This window comes from Balaenoptera ricei, chromosome 21, assembly GCF_028023285.1.
Source record: "Balaenoptera ricei isolate mBalRic1 chromosome 21, mBalRic1.hap2, whole genome shotgun sequence".
In the NCBI taxonomy this organism is placed as follows: Eukaryota; Metazoa; Chordata; class Mammalia; order Artiodactyla; family Balaenopteridae; genus Balaenoptera; species Balaenoptera ricei.
In genome coordinates, this window is record NC_082659.1 from 31273122 (window position 1) to 31298649 (window position 25528).

A 25528-nucleotide genomic window follows, 5' to 3' on the forward strand; every position below is an offset into this window, starting at 1 on the left:
CCCATGGAAGAGAGAGTATTTCCTCTGGCAGTTTCCCAGCCACTGGATATTGGTATGCTTCTCACTCTGTCTCTGCTAGTGCCCCTGAGTGGGGAAAGTTTTTATCTCAGTCACTTTTTGCTGCTTAGAGTTGGGGGTTTTGAGAATTGTCTCGTGAGGATCATTTTCTCTTATCAGGTACAAGGCCAGGAGCTGCAGAAACTGAGATGCTGTCTTCTGCTGGTTAAAGGGTTGGGACCTGGTTTGCATTCTACATCTTCTTGAAGGCTTGTGGCATAGTTTGCTGGCACCAGTGAAGGCAGAAATGGCTACTGCTGCTGCCTGGTGTGGAGCAGGGTATGCTCTGCCACTGTCCGTGGGTGGGAGATAGGAGGTAATCCTAGTATTGAGACAAGTGAATGGTTACTGATGGAGATGTAAGTCTGGGCGCTAATGACATATAAACACTTTCATACAAGAGAATGTGATGATACTAATGTTTTCGTAGCCCAGGATTAACAGAGGAACAGGACTGATTCTAGATATCAACAGATTTCTTAGGCAAGAGAAGGGAATATTCACTGAAAGAAAACATCTGGGGAGAAGCTGGGAAGACTAATGTTGTGAAAGTCCATTGAGAGGAGAGTTTGAACTAAGGATGATCAATATGGTGAGATATTAGAGAGAAAATAGTGAGGAAATGTCAGTTAAGATATTTTGGGCTAACTTAGAAAAAACAAACAAAATGTTCACAGTGGAAGTCAAAGTAATGCTGTTAATTACATTGAGGTAGCATTCATAGACTTATATATTCAAGAAATGGGGCTGAGAAAGACAAGATGCAGATCAGAAAGTTGTTTATCAAAAATTTAGAATTATAGCAAATATCATATGGGGGAGGATAGGAGTTGTGGTTATTTATAGGCAGAAGAGGGTCAAGTGGAAAAGATTGTAGGTAGATAAGAAGGAAGTGGAATATCTGGTGAATAATACTATGGAATGCCTAATTGTGAATGTTTGATGATGTCCAGGAAGTAAGGATAAAACCAAACACTTTGTGTTCTAATCATTACAAATGTATCTTTATATTACTCCTGTTTAGGGCCATTGCTTTTATCAAGGATATGCCACAGAGATTGCAAATTCGGTTGTGACACTTAGCACCTGCTCTGGACTCAGGTAATGGCATATTCCAGAGATGTACATGACTGAAATCTTGTGTACCCTTTTACTTTTAGAATCTTCTCGGAGGGTAGATGGAAGACACAGAAAATAGACACTTTCATTATGTGTCTTCTCATCTGCTATCTTGGCCTGCTTGTCTTATCATTTTCCCTATTCACTTTGTCTCTCTCCCAGGCTTGCAGTTACAAAATTTATTCAGAAAAAGCTGCCACTAGTATAAGAAATATCCACATTACTGAGCCACAGTAGAATTGCAATGACTCCTAAATGCTGTAATAGATAGAAGAAGGTAGAAAATTGGGTTTAAATGTTAATCCAAGGAAGATGGGATGATTCTTAGATATTAGACGACAAAGGCCACTATCAAATTTCTATATAATGTTTTCACTTAATATTGATTTATGTTTATCATTGAGAAATCTATGTTTTTAATTTCTTTTTATGTATTTAAATATTCAGGGGATTATTGCAGTTGGAGAATGTCAGTTATGGAATTCAACCATTGGAATCTTCAGCTACATATGAGCATATGCTTTATCAGATAAAGGATAATGAAATTGATTTTCCCCCCATAGCAGAAAATAATTCTACAACCCAATTGGCAGATCAGTCCTACAAAATTCTTGTGAAATCAGAAGTAAGTAACCCCTTTTATGGGATCTTCATTTGTGCAACTTTTGATAAACATATTCACGTTGAAATTTGTTACATTTGGAAAACAAATTTAAACTGATGTTGATGATAATAAAACCTTCTCTTTAAGGTATTTATTTAAAATATTTTCTGTTTAGTCATATAATATTTAAAAATGTAATAGATATAAACATATAATCCAAAAATCAATATTCTCACGTATACCTAATTGCAAGTATTCTTATGCGTATATGCACAGTTGCACTGTTACTGAATTTGTAACCTAATAATATAATGATACTCAAATTTGCTGATTCTGACTCTGTCAGCAGTTTTGCCAGTGCATTTTTTTCTTTGTAAAAAAGTGTTATTTTGATAGAAAAGGTAAAAGTAGAAAAGAGGCAAGAGACCATCTGAAATGTCATTGTCTAGATATAGTGCTCTTAGAACTTTGGAGTATTTGTTCTAATTCTTTTACTGTATCTAGTTATAAAGGTTGATTTATAAAAGAAGATTTATTTAACAAAAAATTATCTAATCATATATGCTTCTTTGAAATTTCCCCTTAAAATTGCTATTAAGAGGATAATGCACATTTTCTCTTATCATTAAATTATGTTACATTTATTATTATTTTAAATCAACATTAGTTAATGTTGATTTAAAATTAAGTGTATGCATCAGGAAAATAAGAAATGACCATAATACTGTTTTCTAGAGGAAATGTTGTGTGGAATTCAGGGCAATTATTTTGATTTGTACTCTTTCATGCTTTTTCATATACATATATATATATAAACTTAAAATATCTACGTTACAAAATTATGGCATATTCTGCATATTTGTATTTTTACTTTAATCCAGAAATGAACTGCAGTAATGTATCAAATTTTTGAGCATTCACGCTTTTTTTTATAAATACCTGTATCTAAGAACAGGCATATTTCCAAAGTTTTTTAGATATATATACATCCTAACTTCCTCCTTAAGAGTGATTTTGCCATCATTTACATTTTGCCTTCAGTGGTTAAGGAAATGAATCTCTGTCCATATATTCTCATGAAAATTGGATATCCTGTTTAGAGAAGCAAAACAAAATCGTAACAGATGAAACTTGAATTTAATTTTTGATGATCTCCATCTCACTGTTGCTTTAATATGCTTTTATTTATTTTGCCAAAGATGTTGGTACAAATACGGATTAGTGAAATTGCCCTTTCAGAAAGTCATAAAAATGATAAAATATAATCATATAGAAATGAAAATTTCATTTTTAATGGAACTGAGATGTAACCCCTAACCCTATGCCATCTGCATGTTGCAGTACAACACTGGACACAGTTGCAGACCATTTTCATAACTGAAATAGAGCACTGTCACATGAAATAAATTGGATAACTTTAAAGGATTCCATGAATACTCTTCTGTGTCAGTGGGCAAACCTGAAGGGATTGACATACTTTGGGAAAGACAAAGAGCACTGCACTGGGTGCTATCCCCCTCCAGTGAATCAGCAATAAGAGAGGGATGGGAAGAGACAGAGATAGCATACAGTTCCAGCTGCCTTAGCTTGAAGTTCAAGCCGGTCAGGCTGTAGCCGCAAGAATTTGGCCGAGTAACATCATCCTTCTGTGTTTAAATGTTCTCATCTGTAAAAATCCAATAATAAAAATAATCCCTAACTCACACAAATATTTTAAAGATTCCATAAATTTATAATTGAAAATGACTTAGCATAGTATGGGAAAAATAAGTGATCAATAAATATCACTACTACTACTATTAACATTTGCTCTCTCTAGTTTCTAATGTAGTAAAGCAAGGTAACTGGAACTAATTATGGAAAGTTTGGACACAAAACAAAATGCAATAATGAAATAAAAGAGACTAAAAGTTCAGAACCTAGAGGAAGCCAGGGATATCACTGCAGGAATGAATGGAAAGAATGGGTACTGATATGTTTGTGAATTAAATGATTGCTTTTCACCCTGAATTTGATAGGCTCAAATCTGTAGCTTTAGAGATGCATGTTTTCCCAAGCATGTTTTTACAAGCACAAATAGACAAAGTGAGTATTTTCAGCTTAACAGATATTTTAAAGAGAGAGAGAAAAATAAAATAAAATCATATATTTTAGGCATGTTTTGACATTTATGAGAGGAAACACAAATTAATTCATAATCAAGGTGAATGCCTTCATGATAACCAGTGAAAAGTAGAACAAACAAAATACATAAAGGGCTTACCTGTTAAAAACATATTGGACACATGCATTTACCCTGCCCCTTCCTTAAAACCCACTAAAGCGAAAAGGAGTTTTTAACATGGCATTAACATACACACACAAACAGAACAGAAGAATAGTAATAACATTGGAAGTTGAATAGCAGATAGACAGCTGATTTAGCCACTAAAAAGCTGAATCCTTAACTGGCAATTGGGATAGGCTATAGGAAACTTGATACACACTACAGAACTACTCAAATGTTTTTGGAACAACAAGTCTGAGTACCTTAGGAAATGATATTAAGGGTGGGCCTAGGAAGAGAAGTGGTTGAAAATAAGTTGTATAAATATGTATAAAACCTGATTTCCTCTCCTAATCGATTGTTTCTGTTGTAAATTAAACTTGGCACACTAGATATTGGGAAACAGGTTTACACAATCCAAGATGTTTATTAGAATCCAGGAGGGAATCAAACCACCCAAAAGAATCAAAACTAACCATGTTGACAGCAGGGTTTTCCCAACAAACAACCCAGACAATTTACGCTCTGTGGAGACAGCAGGCCATAAGCTCCGTATGTGGTCATAGATGTTGGAATAAGCTGTCAGATGCTCAATGCCTAATACAAAGGGGCACTAGACATATGATGAAACAATTGAATATGGTAGAGACATGGAAAAATTCAAAGTGCTAAAGCCTGAGGTACCCAGGAATAGAGAGAGTGAAGAAAACAAAATGACAATATCCTCAGAGAGGTAGGAGAAAATATTTCACCACAAAATAAAAACAGAGTGCTATTTAAAAAATAACACTCAGCAGATAACAGTTCTTGGAAAGTAAAAGCATGCTGAACCTATGTAAAAACTCAAAAGAAAGTTCGCAAGATAAAATTCCAGAAATCACACAAAGACTATAATATAAACAAAAATGACAGGGAAATTTGAGAGATAAGAAATTCAATTAAAATAACAATATGGGTGTTGCAATATGAGTTCCAGTACAAATAAACATAGAAAATTGAGTTGAATAAATCACAAAACAATCGAAGAAAAATTCTCAGAATGATTTAAGTGGAGGTTCTGGACCAATATTTTAAAAAATCTGGTTTCTTATATATAAAGAAGATGCAGAATGGCATGGTCTTACCTAGCAGCAATATTGGAGGTTGAAAGGCAATACAACAGTTACTTAAAAGGAGGCAAAGTGATTTCCAGCCTATAATTCTATACCCAGTCAGAACTATAAAATTGAGATTTTTTTTGGTTGAAACCATTTCTTTCCTCCCTATTGTGAATGTCCTTCCTAATGTGTGAAACAAACCACACTTTAAAAAAAAGAGACTCTAATCTCATCCCAAATGAAAATAATAGCCAGCCACAATCACAACCAAATTCATAAAGGGTAGTTGCCAAATACAGTGAACTTTCAATCAGATCAAAAGATGGAACAACTGTGTAAGCTGCCTCAAACTATATTCTTCATGAGAACCACTATTAGGTCAAATACCACTAGATTTTGAAGCAATCAATTTCCGACTGTCAGTGGTTTAACATAACATATGTGCTTTGCTCAGGCAAAGACCAAGGTGGATGAAACTGCTGGTTGTTTCCCTTTCTAGCTTCAACACAGGGCCCCAAACTGTCCCCCAGTAGTTTTTGAATCTAGACAGGAGTTAAGGGAAAAGAGTGTCTATATCATCCCCTCCTTGATGCTGCTGGCCCTGGACAGCTATCTCTCACAGACTTCTCCTCTCTTGGAGAAGGAGCAAACATCATTCTTGGATCATTGGCCATTTCTTATAAAGCAAGTATAGCAACTGCCGGGCCACGGACCATTACTGGTCCATGGCCTTTTAGGAATGGGGCCGCACAGCAGGAGGTGAGTAGCGAGTAAGCGAAGCTCCATCTGTATTTACAGCCGCTCGCCATCACTCACATTTCCGCCTGAGCTCCTCCTCCTGTCCTATCAGTGGCGACATCAGATTCTCATAGGAGTGCGAACCCTACTGTGAACTGCACATGCGAGGGAGGGATCTAGGTTGCGCGCTCCTTATGAGAATCTAAAGCCTGATGATCTGAGGTGGAGCTGAGGCGGTGATGCTAGCGCTGGGGAGCGACTGCAAATACAGATTATCATTAGCTGAGAGGTTTGACTGCAAAACCCTATCAGCGAGTGGCAAGTGAAAACAAGCTCAGGGCTCCCACTGATTCTGCATTCTGGTGAGTTGTATGATTATTTCATTATATATTACAAAGGAATAATAACAGAAATAAAGTGCACAATAAATGTAAAGCGCTTGAGTCATCCCGAAACCATCCCCACACCCCAGTCCATGGAAAGCTTTGTCTTCCATGAAACCGGTCCCTGGTGCCAAAAAGGTTGGGAACCGCTGAATTATAGTATAAGTCACCTATCCCCACCATTTGTTCAACAAAAGTTTGACACAAAAGAAATGAATGTATTCTAAAAGAAGAAGACTCCAAAAGGAATAAACATGGGGCATAAGAATGAATATAAATATAACATATAAAACATATACAGGATCCAAAGTGAGTTAAAAAACCATATTGATGTTGTTATACATTCATGGTCTGCCTCACAGGTGCCACCTATTGTTCTAAGAGCTTTACAGTATACCCTGTCTTTCCAGTTCTTTCTACAGTTCTGAGAGTGAGGACCATTGTCCCTCTCTACAGATAGGAAGCAGAGACCTAGAGAGTTTAAATCATTATCCTAGGAAATCCTCCAGTAAGTTACAGCTTTAAAATTCTAACCTAAATAATACAACCCCAGAGATAACGTTCTTTAGCACTCACATGTCTACCCTTACACAGTCTGTTTAAAGATCCTGGAAGTGCTCAAGAAATAAACGTAAGAGAAAAATAAAGCCATTTTTAAAATGAAAGACATTGACAATAGAATGAGTGAATAACAGAATAGACACTGTGCTAAAACCCCAAGGTGATGTTATAGTCAGGGTTAAAGAAATAGAGAAAGCAATGACATAAAAATGATGGCAGAGAAAACCAAAACTGTGTGATGGTTAATTTTATGTATCAACTTTCCTGGGCCACCGTGCCCAGATGGTTAGTCAGATTTTCTGGGTGTTTCTGTGAGGATGTTTTTAATAAGATTAAGAACTATATCAGTGGAGTTTGTGTAAAGCAGATGGTCCTGCATAATGTGGGTAGACCTCATCCAATAGGTTGAAGTCCTGAATATAAGAAAAGGATGTAACTTCCCCTGAGTAAGAGAGGACTCTCTAGCCGACAGCTCTCCAACTGGAACTGGAGCATCAACTCTCTCCACGTCTCCATCCCACTAACCAGCCAGCCTCCATAACCATATGAGCCAATTCCTTTTAATACATCTAATTATAATAAGTATATTAAATGTGTAAATATACACACATATTCTATTGGTTCTGTTTCTCTGGGGAACCCTGACTAATAGAGTGTGAAAGATTGCTAATGGACATTCAGGATAATCAATATTGTCATTCATGAATAAAATCACAACCAAAGTGTTCCAACTTATGAAGGAAGAAAACTCTGTTGAAATAAAGAAGTCCTGAACTTGAAAATTTTCAAATTACAAGAAATCCTTATGAAAACTGGTGACACCAAGATACAATGTATTTTGGACTTTATCAATAAATAATGAATAATGCTATAGGCATCTTGGCCTCAAAGAAAGTCACCCACAAAGGTAGAAAAACTCAGACTGGTGTTAGCCTTTGCCAAAATGAAGTGCTTGTAAGACAAGTGCTTGTAGTCAAGAATGTCTAACTAGGGAGTAGAGAAAATGGCTTCTCCAGGGAGTACACAATATCCCAGCAATTTGTTATCCAGTCAAGTTGCCATTATACTCCAAAAACATGTGCTTTTTCAAAGACTTTGAGACAATATTATGTAAGTCAGTAAAGAAAACAGGAATTGAATGAATTTAACAGATTTCGGTAGAAAACCACAGAATCATGGCAATAGTTTCAGAAATACCATTTGGCAACAGTCAGTACACATTCATGGTAAATAGTAGGAATAGAAAAGTTCCTTGATCTCATAAAGAACATCTATTAGCATCCACAGCTAACGTAAAGAATGTAAATGACTGAATGCTTTACTCCTGTTATGGACTGCAGGCTTGTGTTCCCCCCAAATTCATATTTTGAAACCTTAACTTTCAATAGGACGGTATTAGGAGTTGAAGCCTTTGGAAAGTAATTAGGGTTAGATTATGTATGAGGGTGGGGCCCTCATGGTGGGATTAATGCTCTTATACAAAAATGAAGAGGCACGGGATCCCTCTCTCTGCTCTCCATCACATGAGCATACATGAGATTTGCAAAGTCGGAAGAGTGGTGTCACCAGCCATCACATCTGCTGGTGTCTTGATCTTGAAGTTTCCAGCCTCTAGAAATGTCAGAAATACATGTTTGTGGTTTAAGCCACCTAGTCTATGGTATAGTCGTTATAGCCCCAAACTGAAGAAAACCACCCCTGAGATTAGGGATAATGCAAGGTTGTTTGCCATCACTACTTCCAGTCAACATTTTACTAGAGTTCTTAGGTAGTGCAATAGGAAAAAGAATAACAATAAAGGGTATACATTTTTGAAAGGAAAAATAACCCTATTTCTTTAGTGATCTAACTCTCTACATAGAAAGTTCTAAAGAATCTCCATTAAGGCAATCCGGACTGATTAAGAGAGTCTAGCAAAGTCACAGGGAAAAAGAAAGATAAGATATTCATTTTCCCCAAATTGATCTGTAGATTCAGTGTAATCCCAATCAAAATTCCAGAAGACATTTTGTAGAAATTGATTCTCAAATTCATAAGGAAATGCAAATACCTAGAAGAGTCAAAGAGTTTTGAAAATTGAAGAAAAGAACAAGATGAAGGGCTTACATTGCTTTTTCTTAAGCGGCCAGATAGTAAATATTTCAGGCTTGTGGGGCATGTGTTCTGTTGCAGCTACTTCACTCACCCTTTGCATCGTGAAATCAGCGTAGACAAACTATAAACAAACAGGGGTGGCTGTGTTCCAATAAAATGTTTTCTTACAAACAGGTGGTTATACCATGGGCCGTCGTTTGCTGACCCCTGCTGTGGAGAAACATATCATGTTTTTGGTATAAGGGTAGGCGTATAAGACAGTGGAACACAATAGATGAGAAGTAGACCCACGTGCTCTTGCCCAAATTATTATCCACAAAGGTGCTAAGGCCTTTGAAAAGTAAAGAATGATCTCTTCATCAAATGATGCAAGAAGATTGGATTTCCACGTGGAATAAAATGGGAATTGACCCTTATTCCAAAAACATGAATTAGAGCATAGTCAAGGCTAAACATAGAATTTCTAGTAGGGGACTTGGAGAAACCGCATTAATGAGCCACAAGCCTGTGAAGAGATGTTCAACATCATTAATCACCCAAGAACTGCGAATTAAAACCTCAGTGCGATCTCGGTACAGACTGAAAAGAATGCATGCAATGCAAAAGAATGACAATACCAAATACAGGCAAGAATGTGGAGCAATTCATGTTCTTATTAGTTCTTGGCGAAAAAGCAGAATGATCAAACTACTTTAGAAAGTAATCTGGAACTTTTGTACTACTTTACACATATACAAGTATCGTGCGGATCAGGTTTTCCAATTCTAAGTAATCAACCAAGAAAGAATGAAAGACTATAACTGCCCAAAGACCTGTATGTGGATATTCATAGCCACTATATTTACAATAGCTAAGATGTTTAAATAATCCAAAGGGTCATCAACAGTTAAATGTATAAACAAACTGTTTTGTGTTTCTAAATGGCACACTTCCTAGCAACAAAAACAAATGGATCACTAATAATCACAGCAACAAAGATGTGTGGTGAGTGAAAGAAGGCAGATATAGAAGAAGACATGCAATATAATTCCATTTGTGTGAAATTCTAGGTTAAGTTATTGTAACCTATGGTGAGAGAAAGCAGATCACTGGTTACCTTGAGACTTGTAGGCTATTAACTTGGAAGAGGGTGATGGAAGCATTATTTATTTTAGTGATGGAAATGGTTGCATGGGTGTGAATATTGCTACCAGTTCATGTAACTGTATTCTTAAAATAGATGCATTTTATTGAGAGTAGGCCACAATAAAGTTAATATAAATAATTACAAGTACAAAAATGATGATAAAATAGAGGTAACATTAGGGGGAAAGTTGCTGGGAATTTGTTTAGCTTGAAGGTTGGGGTGAGGGACCAAGAGGAAGGTATTGAGAGGAAGGAACAAGGATTCTCCCTCATTTCAGTAACTTTTTTGAGGATTCTAATTCTCAAGAATATAAGGTGAAAGCTTCTGATTTGTTCCTAAAATTTTCATACAGTATCTCACCAGCTTATTTACTCAGTGGGCATCAATCCTCTTATTTCTCTAATATCTATAGCTTTATGGATTTGTATATGTATCTACCACCTATCTGTCTACCTATATCTCTCTATCTTTCTGTCTATCTATAACTCTGTATGTGTGTGTGTGTGTCTGTATGTATATAATTATATAATGTACATGATATTACAAATAATGTAAAAAATTTTTAATGTTTTGTTTAATTCATGTTCTCTGTTTTGCAGAAAAATTCTGGTGTACTGTTGAAAAGAGTTCTGAAAATACAAGTCATTATGGATAAAGCCTTGGTATGCATTATTGATATACTTCATTGTATCTTTTTTGTATTTAAATTGAAAGGGGATATGTAAAAGAATCTTTATTTGCAATGCAGATATACGTCACTCTGTTCAAAATGTGTATCTCAGTGTAGCAGTACATAAAAAATGTTGTCAATTGCCTTTCCATTGGCATGGGGGAATCAATACCAATATTTATTAGAAAGAATGTAAAACTTCATATATAAGGGAGGATTGTATTGCACTGTAATCTATTGGATTATAACTAGTTGCATATACTTCTGGATCCACCCAAAATTGTGGTGAAACTCTTCCTTAAATCAATTTCCATTTTAAAATAAGCTATTTCACTTATTACTCAATTGAAGATCCTTTTATTAAATATTATCTTTTATAAGATTATTTTATGCTGTGTAATTGCTTAGGTTCTCTGTTGGAAATTCCATTTTTTAAAAATAGGAAGAATAATTCATAGGAACATATTTCATTATGGAACTTTTTGTTTATACAATTAGTTTTAGCAAAAACTTATGGGCAGGCAGCAAGTTAAAGAAAAAACTTGCTTTGTCCATTATCACTAGTAATTTTGTATAAGTCTCTCAATGAGTTTCATGATGTTTTAGATTTTTTGCATAAAAGGAAATATTCAGATCTTTAAATAAGTTTTATAAAAGTATTAACAGGAAATAATGATACAACACTAGCTCTGGGACCCCTGGGCCCTGCAACCAGACTCCAGGTCCCAGCTCTGCCTACCGGTAGACTGGCAGGCACCCCAGGACTTGGCTTCACCCACCAGTGGGAGGGCTACAGCCCTGGAGTCTTCTGGACCTTGACTCCATACAGCAGTGAGCCAGCACTATCCCCAGAGCCCCCTGGAGTTTCACAGTCAGCTGCCTTATGACCTGGTCCTGACGACCAGCAGCTGGCAGCCTGTGCCTGAGGCAGCACTGGCAACCACCTGAACCAGGGGCCAAGCAAGCCCACCAGACTTCCCACATAGTCAGCCTGCCACAACAGGAAGACCCACACAGCCCACATTGGGGAACCACTAGAGTATATACCACAGGTGAAGAGAGTGGAGAATGCTGCTGGAACACACAGGAGGTCTCCTGCAAAAGGCCACTCTCCAGCATTAGGAAACTCAACCAACTTATCAGGTACATAAACATACAAATACTAACATAGGCAAAATGAGGCTACAGTGGAACACATTCCAGATGAAGGAACAAGATCAAAGCCCATAAGAAGATCTAAGTGAAGTGGAGATAGGCAACATACTTGAGAAAGAGGTCAGGGTAGTGCTCGTAAAGATGATCAAAGAACTTGGCAGAAGAATGGATGCACAGAGCAAGATGTTAGAAATTTTAAGCAAAGAATTAGAAAATATAAAGAATGACCAAACATAGATGAAGAATACAATAGCTGAAATGAAAAATACACTAGAAGGAATCAATAGTAGACTAAATGATACAGAAGAATGGATCAATGAGCTGGAAGACAGAGTAATGGAAATTACAGATGTGGAACAGAAACAAGAATGAAAGGAAATGAGAACTGTTTAAGAGACCTCTGGGACAACATCAAGCACACTAATACTTGCATTTTAGGGGTCCCAGAAGGAGAAGAGAGAGAGAGAAAGGAACTGAAAACATATTTGAAGACATAATAGCTGAAAACTTCCCTCACATGGGAAATGAAACAGATATCCAGATCCAGGAAGCCCAGAAAGCCCATATAGGATGAACCCAAAGATGAACATACCAAAACATATAGTAATAAATATGACAAAAATTAAAGATGAAAAGAGAATATTGAAAGCAGGAAAAGGAAAACAACAAATAACATACAAAGGAATTCCCATAAGGCTATCAGCTGACTTTTCAGCAGTAACTCTGCAGTCCAGAAGGGAGTGGCACAATATATTTAACGTGTTGAAAGTGTAAAACCTACAACCAAGAATACAGTACATGGCAAGGCTCTCATTCAAATTGATACAGGGATCCAAATCTATACAGACAAGCAAAACCTAAAAGAGTTCAGCAACACAAAACCACCATTACAAGAAATGTCAATTTTGCTAAGAAATTGCTAAACAATTTTGCTAAGAAAAAAGCCAGGTCCAAAAACTGGAAACATAAAAATTATGAAAGAATAAAGCTCACTAGTAAAAGCAAACATACAGTAAAGGTAGGATATCATCTCACATGCAAAGCTGGAAGGAAGGTTAAAAGACTTAGTCTTTTAACAAAATCACCTATATCCAGAATAAAGAATAAGGAGATACATAAAGCAATTACATGTAAAATAAGATATTAAAAACAGTGATTGTGAGGGGAGGAGAGTATTCATGCATGGTTGTTAAAATGTATTTGAAATTAAGAGATCAGCAACTTAAAACAGTCATTCATATCTATATATCTCTATCTTTATAAAAACCTCACAGTAACTGCAAACCACAAACCTATACTAGATACACACACACAAAAGTAAAAGGAATCCAAACATAACACTAAAGATAGTCTTCAAATCATATGAAAAGGGCACAAAAGAAGAAGAAAGGAACAAAAAAGACTTACAAAAACAAGTGCAAAACAATTAACAAAATGGAAATGAGAACACACATATCAATAATTACTTTAAATGTAAATGGACTAAATGCTCCAATAAAAAAAGAAATAGAGTGGTTGAATGGATACAAAAACAAGACCCGTATGGCCTGCAAGACTGTCACTCCAGATCTAAAGACACACAGACTGAAAGGGAGGGGATGGAAAAAGGTATTCCATTTAAAAGGAAACTAAAAGAAAGACAGGTTAGATATACTTATATCTGACAAAATAGTTTTTAAAAAGGGACTGTTACAAGAGACAAAGAAGGACACTACATAATGATCAAGGCATCAATCCAAGAAAAAGATATATCAGTTGTACATATACATGCACCCAGCATAGGAGCACCTCAATCTGTAAAGCAAATATTAATGGACATAAAGGGAGAAATTGACAGTAACACAGTAACAGTAGGCAATTTAGCGCCCCACTTGCATCAGTGAACAGATCATCCAGACAGAAATTCAGTAAGGAATCAAAGGCCTTAAGTGACATATATGACCAAATGGATATATTGGTCATTCCATCCAAAAGCTGCAGGACACACATTCTTTTCAACTGCACATGGCACATTGTACAGGATAGATCACATGCTAGACTGTAAAACAAGCCTCGGTAAATCTGAGAAAACTGAATTCATATCAAGCATCTTTTCTAACCACAATGCTATGAGACTAGAAATGAACTACAAGAAAACTACTGCAAAAAACTCCCAGACACATGGAGGCTACACAATATGCTACTAAACAACCAATGGGTCACTGTAAAACCGAAGAGGAAATAAAAACTTCCTGGAGTCAAATGAAAAGGAAAACACAGTGATCCAAAAATCTGAGACACAGCAAAAGCAATTCTAAGAGGGAGGTTTATAGAGACACTAGCTTGTCTCAGGAAACAAGAAAAATCTCAAACAACCTAACCTTATAGCCAAGGGAATGAGTAAAAGAAGAACAAATAAAACTCAAAATTAGTAGAAGGAAAGAAAGCATAAGGAGAACAGAAGAGAAATAAATGAAATAGGTATAAAAGAACAATAGAAAAGACCAATGAAACTAAGAGCTGAATCTTTGAAAAGATAAACAAAATTGATAAAACTTTAGGCAGACTCATCAAGGAAAAAGAGAGAGGGCCCACAACAGTACAATCAGAAATGAAAGAGGAGAAGTTACAACTGACACCACAGAAATACAAAAGATTATAAGAGACTACTGTATGCTGATAAAATGTACAACCTAGAAGACATGGACAAATTCTTAAAAATGTTCAATCTCCCAAGACTGAACCAGGAAGAAATAGAAAATAGGAACAGAACAATTGCCAGTAATGAAATTGAATCAGTAATTTTAAAACTCCCAGCAAACAAAAGTCCAGGACCAGATGGCTTCACAGGTGAATTCTGCCAAACACTTAAGAGAAGAGTTAGCATCTATCCTGCTCAAACGATTCCACAAAATTGGAGAGGAAGGAACCTTTCTGAACTTATTCTGTGAGAACAGCATCACCCTGGTATGAAAACCAGACAAAGAGATCACAAAAAAGGAAAATTACAGGCCAATACCACTGATGGACATAGATGCAAAAGTCCTCAACAAAGTATTAGCAAACCAATTCCAACAAGGCATTAAAAGGATCATACACCATGATTAAGTGGAATTTATCCCAGGGATGCAAGAATTTTTCAATATCCACAAAAAAATCAGTGTGTTACACCTACAGATGGCCAACAGCCACATAAAAAAACAGATGATCATCTCATTAGATGCAGAAAAAGCTTTTGACAAAATACAACCTCCATTTATGAGTAAAACTCTCCAGAAAGGGGGCATAGAGGAAACATACCTCAACATAATAGAGCTCATATAGCACAAACCTACAGCTAACATCATACTTAATGGTGAAAAGCTGAAAGCACTTCCTCTAAGATCAGGAACAAGACAAGCATGTCCTTGCTCACAACTTTTATTCCACATAGTATTAGAAGTCCTTGCCACAGCAATCAGGCAAGAAAAAGAAATCAAATGAATCCAACTTGGAGAGGAAGAAGTAAAATAGTCACTGTTTGCAGATGACATGATACTATGCATAGAAAATCCAAAAGATACTGCCAAAAACTAGGAGAGCTCATCAATGTATTTTGTAAAGTTGCTGGATGCAAAATTAATACACAGAAATCAGTTGCATTTCTATAGACTAACAGTGAACTATCAGAAGGAAAAATTAAGAAAACTATCTCATTTTACCATTACATCGAAAAGAATACTCCCTAGGAATAAATCTGAGGAGTTAAAAGACCTGTACACAAACAGATGGAAACATACACTGTTTCCATAGATTGGAGGAATTACTATTGTTAAAATGACCATACTACCCAAGGCAATCTACAGATTCAATGTAATCCCTATCAAAATACCAATGGTATTTTTCACAAAACTAGAACAAATAATTCTAAAGTTTGTATGGAAACACAAAAGACCGCGAATAGCCAAAGCAGTGTTGAGAAAGAAGAACAGAGAAAGTCATCACACTCCCTGACTGTAGACTATACCACAAATCTGCAGTAATCAAAATAGTATGATACAGGAACAAAAACAGACACATAGATGAATGGACGAGAATAAAGAGCCCAGAAGTAAACTCATGCACTTATGGTCAATTAATCCACAACAAAAGAGGCAAGAATATACAATGGAGAAAAAAACAGTCTTTTCAATAAGTGGCGCTGGGAAAACAGGACAGCTACATGTAAAAGACTGACATTAGAACATTTTCTCACACCATATAGAAAAATAAACTCACAATGGATTAAAGACTTCATGTAAGGCAGGAAAGCATAATACTCCTAGAAGAAAATATAGGCAGAACACTCTTTGTCATAAATCATAGCAATGTTTTTTTGTTTTGGTTTGGTTTGGTTTCTTTTATCTGTCTCCTCGGGCAAAGAAAATAAAAGAAAAAAATAAACGAATGGTCCCTAATTAAACTTAAAAGCTTTTTTTTTTGCCCACCAAAGGAAACCATAAACAAATGTAAAGTGAACCTACTGAATGGGAGAAAATAGTTGCAAATTATATGACTGATAAAGGGTTAACATCCAAAATATATAAATAGCTCATACAACTCAATATCAAAAAACAACCCAATTAAAAAATGGGCAAAAGAACTAAATAGACATTTTTTCCCAAGAAGACCTACAGATGGCCAACAGGCACATGAAAAGATACTGAACATCACTGATTATCAGAGAAATGCAAATCAAAACCACAATGAGATGTCACCTCACACCTATCAGAATGGCTATCATCAAAGAGGCCACAAATAACAAATGTTGGCAAGGATGTGGTTAAAAGGGAACCCTTGTACACCTGTTGGAGGGAATGTAAATTGATGTAACCACTGTGGAAAACAGTATGGCGGTTCCTCAAAAAATTAAAAATAGAACTAACATATGATGCAGCAATTATACTCCTGGGTATACATTTGAAAAAAATGAAAATACTAATTGGAAACATACATGCACCCCAGTGTTCATAGCAGCATTATTTACAATAACCAAGGTATGGAAGCTACCTAAGTACCATCAACATATGAATGGATAAAGATGTGATACACACACACACACACACACACACACACACACACACACACACACAATGGAATACTACTCAGCTATAAAAAATAATGAAATTTTGCCATTTGCAACAGGATGGATAAACTTGGAGGCTCTGTTATGCTAAGTGGAATAAGTCACGGGGAGAAAGACAAATACTGTATGATACCATTTATATGTGGTATCTAAAAAATAAAGGAAACTAGGAATATAACAAAAATGTAACAGACTCACAGATATAGAGAATAAAATAGTGGTTACCATTGGGAAAAGGGAATGGGGAGGGGCACAATAGAGGTAGGGATTCAGAGGTACCCACCATTATGTATAAAGTAAATAAGCTACAAGGATATATTGCACAACACAGGAAATATAGCCAATATTTTATAACAACTATAAATGAAGTGTAACCTTTAAAAATCGTGAGTCACTGTGATGTACATCTGTACCTTATATAATATTGTACATCAACTACACTTCAATAATTTTTTTTTAAAAATGTAAACGTTTCATCAGTAAAATCCTGTGTAACCCCTTGTGATATTATTGTAGTCTGTCTTATTTCTCCTTGTGTAATCAACCACAAAATAAATTATTTTATATTAAATATCCAATTGTTGTTTAAAGAAATTAAGGAAAGGAAAAACATATTTCATATTTATTTTTTCCAAACTCAGCATTTCTTCTCCTTCTCACAGGTTGGTTTTACTGATATTTCTGTTTAACCTGTATTAATTCATTTGAATTCAGTTTTTGTTTGTCTGAAAGTATCTTTATTTTATCTCTGTTTTTAAATATTCTATTTGGAAACAGAGGAATAAAAATAATACAAAGAACAGCTATATTCTCTCTACTCAGATTTATTAATACTGTTGCCCTTTATCACTTGTGCTGTCTCCATGTGAAAGTAAGCTGTAAATTGCATTTGTAGCTTTTTTTCAGTGTGCATTTACCTAGAATAAGATCATATATATCCACAATCAAGTTATGCATCTAAGTAAAAATAACATCATTGAAATACTTTTTATCAAGTTTACAATCAAGTTTACTTGATTGCATTGTGGTTGGACGATGTGAGCTAAGTGATACTGTGTTTTATATTCCAATGTTTTATGGCCTAATATGAGTCAATTTATATAAAACTTACAGGTATACTTTAAAAATATCCTCTCATTTTTTATATAAGCTTGTATATATGCATATTATATCAAAGCTTGCTCGAGTTTTTTAAATCTTTAATATTTTTTCTGTAAATTTGCTACTTGCTGTAAATTTGTCAGCTTGAGCTATTAACTATTATGAGAACTATGTAAAAATCCCTCACTATGATTGTAATTTTCTGTATCTAAATCTGTTAAATTATATATGTGTGTGTGTGTATATATATATATATAGTTGCTGTACCATTAATTATAAGTTTAGAAATATGTGTGCACACAAAATTAAAATGTTTCAGTGAAAATGTTATGATTTTTTTCCCTTGAATGAAGACATGTTCTTGAAATTGTTCACTACGTAGTACTCAGAACTCTGTGGTTAGAAAGTACATGTTTTTCTCCAGGATATATAGTCATGTTGTCTTATGGGAATGAAGACAAAAGATGGCAGCACACTTGAGCAGGCAAAAAAGACTTATTAGTTATGCAGTCTTGGAACCTTAACTTTTGATCCTAAATAACTACATGTGTAAAGAAGAAGATACTCATCACCATCACATTTTAATATTATTAATAAGTAATGTCCCTAGGCTTAAATCTAGAACTTACTAAGCATGTGATAAGTCTTAATTCTGCGTTTGTCCTTTCACTTGAGCACTACGTTATTTTAACATTTTTATACCCATTGAAACGTGGTAGTTTAGTCATTTTTACTAGTGATTAAAAAACAAAATTTGTCTTTCAGTATGATTATATGGGCTCTGAAGTGGCACTTGCATCTGAGAAAGTTGTCCATATCTTTAGTCTCATCAACACTGTGAGTATTTATGTTTCATATTTAAATAAGAAACATTCGTATTAATACAGTAGCATTGTTTGAATAAATAACATATGCACTTTTATAAACTGTATAGTTCTACCAACTAGTTTCTTCCACCAATGGATTTCATCTCTAAAAAATAGTAAATCAAATATATTAGCATTACATAGAGAGATATAGTGTTATATTTATGATGACCTAAAACCATATATCATGTATCTTCTGTTTTCAGATGTATTCTCAGCTTAACGTGTCTGTTACGTTAACTTCTCTGGAGCTCTGGTCAGATCAAAATAAGATTTCAACTAATGGGGATGCTAATGAAGTTCTACAAAGATTTGTGTCATGGAGAGAAAAATTTTTATTTCAAAGGTCCCATGATATGGCATACTTATTAATGTAAGTGATTTATTTTCATTGGTATAAAGTTTATCAAATTACTTGTAAGTTAACTATCAAAATTATATACAATATTTATTATTTATGATGACAAGACATCTCAAGAAAAGATTATGTGGGTACTGTGTTGGCAAAATGCAAGCTATAAAAATCTGATACAGTGTAAGACACGAAAGCGTGGTAGGCCATTATCCTCAGAGTGGGCTGCTTACCTATGGAAATTTACAGAACTGATAATATGGAAAGCCTTGGGAAAACATAGGGCCTCTATGGTTTTAAAGATTTTCTCAGAGGCTGATAATTGAAACCAGCATTTTAACATTAAATAAAGCATACATTAGTTAACAGAATGCAATCATTGCATGTAAAGCTGGTTACACTGGGAAACATAAGTATGGTAATGTGGTGACCTAATGGTATTTCTATCCTGACCTAAGGTGTAGCTGTTTAACTGCTTGCACTGTGACTGTCACGAGTCTTTATATAAATTTTTATTTTACTAGTTTGATTGTTTTAGATGGAAAAAACAGAAACACGATTCTGAAGATCTTAAGCAATATGGAATACATTTATAAATCTCTGGGTGTCTCTGTGGAATTTAAGGTCAGGTTTGGGGATGGAGGAGCAGCATTAACTAAGGACAGAAATGTGTGAGGACACTTAATACATCCCATCTCTCTTTTTCCTCGTGACTGTGCTGCATATTGTCTTTCTCATTCTGTCCTCCAATCCAACACTTTTCATGCAGTCTAAGGTTTCACAAGCTGCAAGTCATGGCAGTAATCTACCCTGACTTTTATGTCTTTGCATAAAAGTCTATCCAGTGTTGACAACAGTGGTGATTAATTTCTGGAAGGATTAGGCACTGCTGGATTTTAAGCTGTGTATCATATGATGCTCAAGTTGCCTTTAGAACTTAGTTTTGTAGGCACCGTGGGAGATTACCCAAATACAAAATGATTGAAAGCATTAGACATGATACATAATATTCATGTCTCAAAGGAAGCAGCAGCTTTATTGAGGAATCCAATTCTTAAAAGATCATTAAGTTTTTAATAATTTAAAGTGCGTTTATCCACAAGAAAAATTTTATTATTTAGTTATAGGGACCATCCTAATTATGTAGGAGCAACATATCATGGAATGGCATGCGATCCAAAGTTTGCTGCAGGAATTGCTCTGGTATGCATTTTATTCCCATCTCTTCAGTAATTATATCACAGTTTAAAATTTAATATCCACTTCAAGGAACAGAAGTACATATAGTATATCTACCATTTTATTAAATTAATATTTTATAGTGCTTTATTTTTTACTTTAATCCTCAAATGTTATCATTTTTAAACAGTTTTTTATTGTGGTAAAATACATATCACATAAAATTGACCATCTTAACAATTATAAGTGCACTGTGCAGTAGTGTTCAGTCTATTTACATTGTTGTGAAACGGATGTTTAGAACTTTCACCTTGCTTAAATGAAAGTCTGTACCCTTTGACCAACGAGGCCCCATTTTCCACACCTCTACCCCCTGGCAACCACCATTCTACTGCCTGCTTCTGTGAGTATGATACTTTTAGATCCCACATATAAGGTGGATCATACAATATTTGTCTTTCTGTGTCTGGCTTATTTCTTTTAGAATAATACATCCAGGTTCATCCATATTTTTGAAATGGTGGGATTTCATTCTATGTATGGCTGAATAATATTTCATGCTATTTATATACATATATATTTATATGAACTATATATATAAATCCTATCATAGTATACATTTATCCATATATAGAAACATTCTCTTTATGCATTCATATGTCAATGACAACTTAGTCTGGTTCCATATCTTGGCTATTGTGAATAATGCTGCACTTTACATGGGAGATGGGAGTGCAGATATCCCTCTGAGATGCGGAGTTCAGTTACTTTGTACATTTACCCAGAAGTGGGTTCGCTGGATCATATGGTATTTCTAATTTAATATTATAAGGAATCATTATACTGATGTCCATAGTGGTTGAACCATTTTATAATCCCACCAGCATTTCACAGAATATATTTTATTCATTACATCCTCACTAACAGTTGTTATTTTTGTTGTTGTTAGCTATCGTAATGGGTATGAGGTGATATCACAGTGTTTTTGACTGTATTTTTATGATCACTAGTGATACTGAGCATCTTTTCATATGCTTTTTGGTGTTTTGTATGTCATCTCTGGAGAAATATTTATTCAAGACCTTAGCCCATTTTTTAATTGGGTTATTTGATTTTCTTGTTGTTGAGCTATAGGAGTTCCTTTTTTTTTGTAACTTTGCATTGCCTTCATCCAGTTCCCCCTCCTCTCAACCCCCGCTCCCAGTACCCACGAATCTAGTCTCTTTTGTATGAGTTTATTTTTTTGTTTTGAATTATAATTGACCTACAACACTATGTTAGTTTCTTTAACACAATGTAGTAATTCGATATTTCTATACACTTCAAAATGATCACCACAATAACTCTAGAAATGACATGCCACCAAAGATATTACATAGTTATTGACTGTATTCCCCAAACTACATTTTATACCTGTGACTCATTTATTTTGCAGTTGGAAGTTGTATCTCTTAATCTATTTCACTTTTTTCTTTCCTTCCCCAAACCCCTCCACTCTGGCTGCCACCTGTTTGTCCTCTGTATCTGTAACTCTGTTTCAGCAATTTTTTTAATAATAATTCTTTTCTTAAAAAATATTTACTTATTTGGTTGCACTGGGTCTCAGTTGTGGCAGGTGGGCTCCTTAGTTGTGGCCCCCAGGGTCCTTAGTTGCAGCTTGCCAGCTCCTTAGTTGTGGCACACAGTCTCCTTAGTTGTGGCATTCGAACTCTTAGTTGCAGCATGCATGTGGGATCTAGTTCCCTGACCAGAGATTGAACTGGGCCCCCTGCATTGGGAGCCCAGGGTCTTATCCATTGTGCCACCAGGGACGTACCTGTTTCTGCTTTGTTATGCTTTTTCATTTGTTTTTAGATTCCACATATAAGTAAAATTGTACAGTATTTGTGTTTCTCTGTCTGACATGTTATACTTACTATTATATGCTCTAGGTCCATCCATGTTGTCTCAAATGGCAAGGTGTCCTTTATTATGGTGTGTAGTATTCCATTGTGTGTGTGTGTGTGTGTGTGTGTGTGTGTGTACATATATTTATTCTTTATGCCTTCTTTTATTGATGGACACTTAGGTTGCTTCCATACCTTGACTATCATAAATAATGCTGCAGTGAACATAAGGCTGCATATATTTTTTCCTTTAGTGCTTTTGTTTTCTTATGGTGAATACAAGGAGTGGAATTGTTGAATCATATGGTAATTTTATTTTTAATTTTTTGAGGAATCTCTGTACTGTTTTCCGTAGTGGCAGCATGAACTGACATTCCCACAAAGAATGCACAAGAGTTCCCTTTTCTCCACATCCTCAACAATAGTTGTGGGTTGTTGTTATTTCATAATGGCAGTTCTCTCACGTGTGAGATGATATTTCATTCTGCTTTTGATTTGCATTTCCCTGATGATTAGTGATGTTTAGGAATGTTTTCATGTGCCTGTTGGCCATATGTATGTCTTCTTTAGAAAAATGTCTATTCAGATCCTCTGCTCATATTATAATTGGGTTGTTGATTTTTCAGTGTTGAGTTGTGTGTGTTCTTTGTGTAATTTTAATATTAACCCCTTATCAGATATATCATTTGCAATTATCTTCTCCCATTCAGTAGGTGTCCTGTTAGTTTGGTTAATAGTTTTCTTTACTCTGCAGAAGCTTTTTAAGGGTGATGTAGTCCAATTTGTTTATTTTTCCCTTTTGTTTTTCTTGTCAAAGGAGACAAAAACAAAAAGTTACTAAGATGTCAAAGAGCTTATTGCCTGTGTGTCCTTCCAGAAGTTTTATGTTTTCAGGTCTTACATTCAAGTCTTTAAACCGTTTTGAATTTATTTTTGTGCAGGATGTGAGAGAGTAGTCCAGTTTGATTCATTTGCATGTGGCTGTCCAGTTTTCCCAACATTATTTCTTGAAGAGGCTATCTTTTCCCTATTATATATTCTTGCCTCCTTTACCAGAGATTAATTGCCCATGTAATTGTGGGTTCATTTCTGGGCTCTCTATTCTATTCTATGCCAGTGAACTATGGGTCTGTTTTTGTCTCAGTACCATACTGTTTTGATTACTTTAGCTTTGTAGTAAAGTTTAAAATCAGGCAGTGTGGTACCTCCAACTTTCTTCTTTCTCAAGATTGTTTTGGCTATTCAGGCTCTTGTGTTTCCATAATCATTTTGGAATTGCTTACTCTGGTTCTGTAAAAAATGCCATTGGTATTTTGATAGGAATTGCAGTGAATCTGTACTGTCTTGTGCTATATGGTTATTTTAACAATATTCATTCTTCGAATCTTTAAATACAATATATCATTTCATCTATTTGAGCTGTATTCAATTTCTTTCATCAGTGTCATGGTTTTCCAAGGATAGGTCTTTTTTCTCCTTAGCTAGATTTATTCGTAGATATTTTAATCTTTGTGATGTGATTGTAAATGGATTTTTTTCTTAATTTCTCTTTCAGGTAGTTTGTTGTTAGTTTACAGAAATACAACATAGTTCTGTAAATTAATTTTTATCTGGCAACTTAAACATATTCATTGGTGAGCTCTAGTAATTTTGGGGGTCTGTCTTCAGGATTCTCTCTATATAGTATCATGTCACCTGCAAACAGTGTGACCATTTTACTTCTTCCCTTCAAATTTGGATTTTTAAATTTCTTTTTCTTGTCTGATTGCTGTGGCAAGGACTTGCAATACTATGTTGAGTAAACGTAGTGAGAGTGGGCATCCTTATCCTGTTCCTGATCATAAAGGAAATACTTCCAGCTTTTCACAACTGAGCTGTGGGCATGTCATATATGGCCTTTATTATGTTGAGGTATGGTCCCTCTGTACCCACTTTGTGGTGAGTTTTTATCATAAATGGATGTTGAATTTTGTCAAAGGCTTTTTCTGCCTCTGTTGAGAGGATTGTATCATTTTTCTTTTTGAAATTTTTCAAGTGGTATGTCACACGGATTGATGTGTGGATACTGAACCATCCTTTCACCCCTGGGATAAATCCTACTTGACCATGGTGTATGATTTTTTTAATGCATTGTTGAATTCAGTTTGCTAATCTTTGATAATACAGGAGTTCTTATACTTTGAATATTAACTCCTTATCAGGTGAATGATTGGCAAAGATTTTCTTCCCTTCTGTAGATTGCTTTTACATTCCGTTGATTGTGCCTTTTGAAGAACAAAGGTTTAAGTTTGGCTTAGTCCTGTTTGTCTATTTCTGCCCCTGAGGTCAGTGATTTTTGCATCATATCCACGAAATCTTCATCAAACCCAATATTGTGAAGTTTTTCCCCATGTTTTCCTCACAGTTTGCCATCTTACATTTAGATCTTTATACCATTTTGAGTTAATTTTTGTATATGGTGTAATATAAGGGTCCTACTCTTTCTTTTGTATGTGGATACTTAATTTTCCCATCACCATTTCTTGGAGAGACAGTCTTTTCTCCATTGAGTATTCTTGTTGAGGAAACTGTCCTTTTTCCCATTTTGTGGTCTTGGCACCCTTGTCATAGGTCATTTGACCATATACATGATGTTTTATTTATAGGCTCTCTATTGTATTCAATGTATATATCTTTATGCCAATACCACACTCTTATGATTACTAGAGCTTTGTAATATATTTTAAAATCAGGAAATCTGAGTCTTCCAACTTTGTTCTTCTTTTTCAAAAAATTTATGTATATTCGTGTCCCTTGAGAGTCCATATGAATTTTGAGATTATTTGTTTCTATTCTTGCCCCCCAAATGCTATTGGGATTGTGGTAGAGATTTCATTGAATCTACAGATTGCTTTGGGTGGTAATGACATCTTAACAATGTTAAGCCTTTCAATCCATGATCGTGGAATGTCTTTCCACTTATTTGTGTCTTCTGTACTTACTTTCAGCCATGTTTTGCAGGGTCTATGTGCAAGTATGTCATCTCATTAGATAGGTTCAATCCTAAGTGTTTTGCTCTTTTTCCTGTTATTGTAACTGAAATCGTTTTGTTATATTTTTTCAGATTGTTTATTATTAATGTATGGAAACAATCAATTGTGTTGATTTTGTATCCTGCAACTTTGCTGAATTCATTTATTAGTTCTCACAGT

The 25528-nt window shown here is 35.1% G+C and overlaps 1 protein-coding gene across 1 annotated transcript in view; it reads left to right on the forward strand.

Moving 5' to 3' along the window:
* LOC132356560 (A disintegrin and metallopeptidase domain 3-like) overlaps positions 1–25528 on the forward strand; it is a 103185-nt gene that overhangs the window by 30074 nt on the left and 47583 nt on the right. Inside the window, exons 5-10 of the mRNA XM_059909423.1 lie at positions 1082–1158; positions 1624–1801; positions 10645–10707; positions 18820–18891; positions 19127–19293; positions 20394–20475. Coding sequence (XP_059765406.1) covers positions 1082–1158; positions 1624–1801; positions 10645–10707; positions 18820–18891; positions 19127–19293; positions 20394–20475 — 639 coding nt within the window. The remainder of the gene's footprint in view (positions 1–1081; positions 1159–1623; positions 1802–10644; positions 10708–18819; positions 18892–19126; positions 19294–20393; positions 20476–25528) is intronic.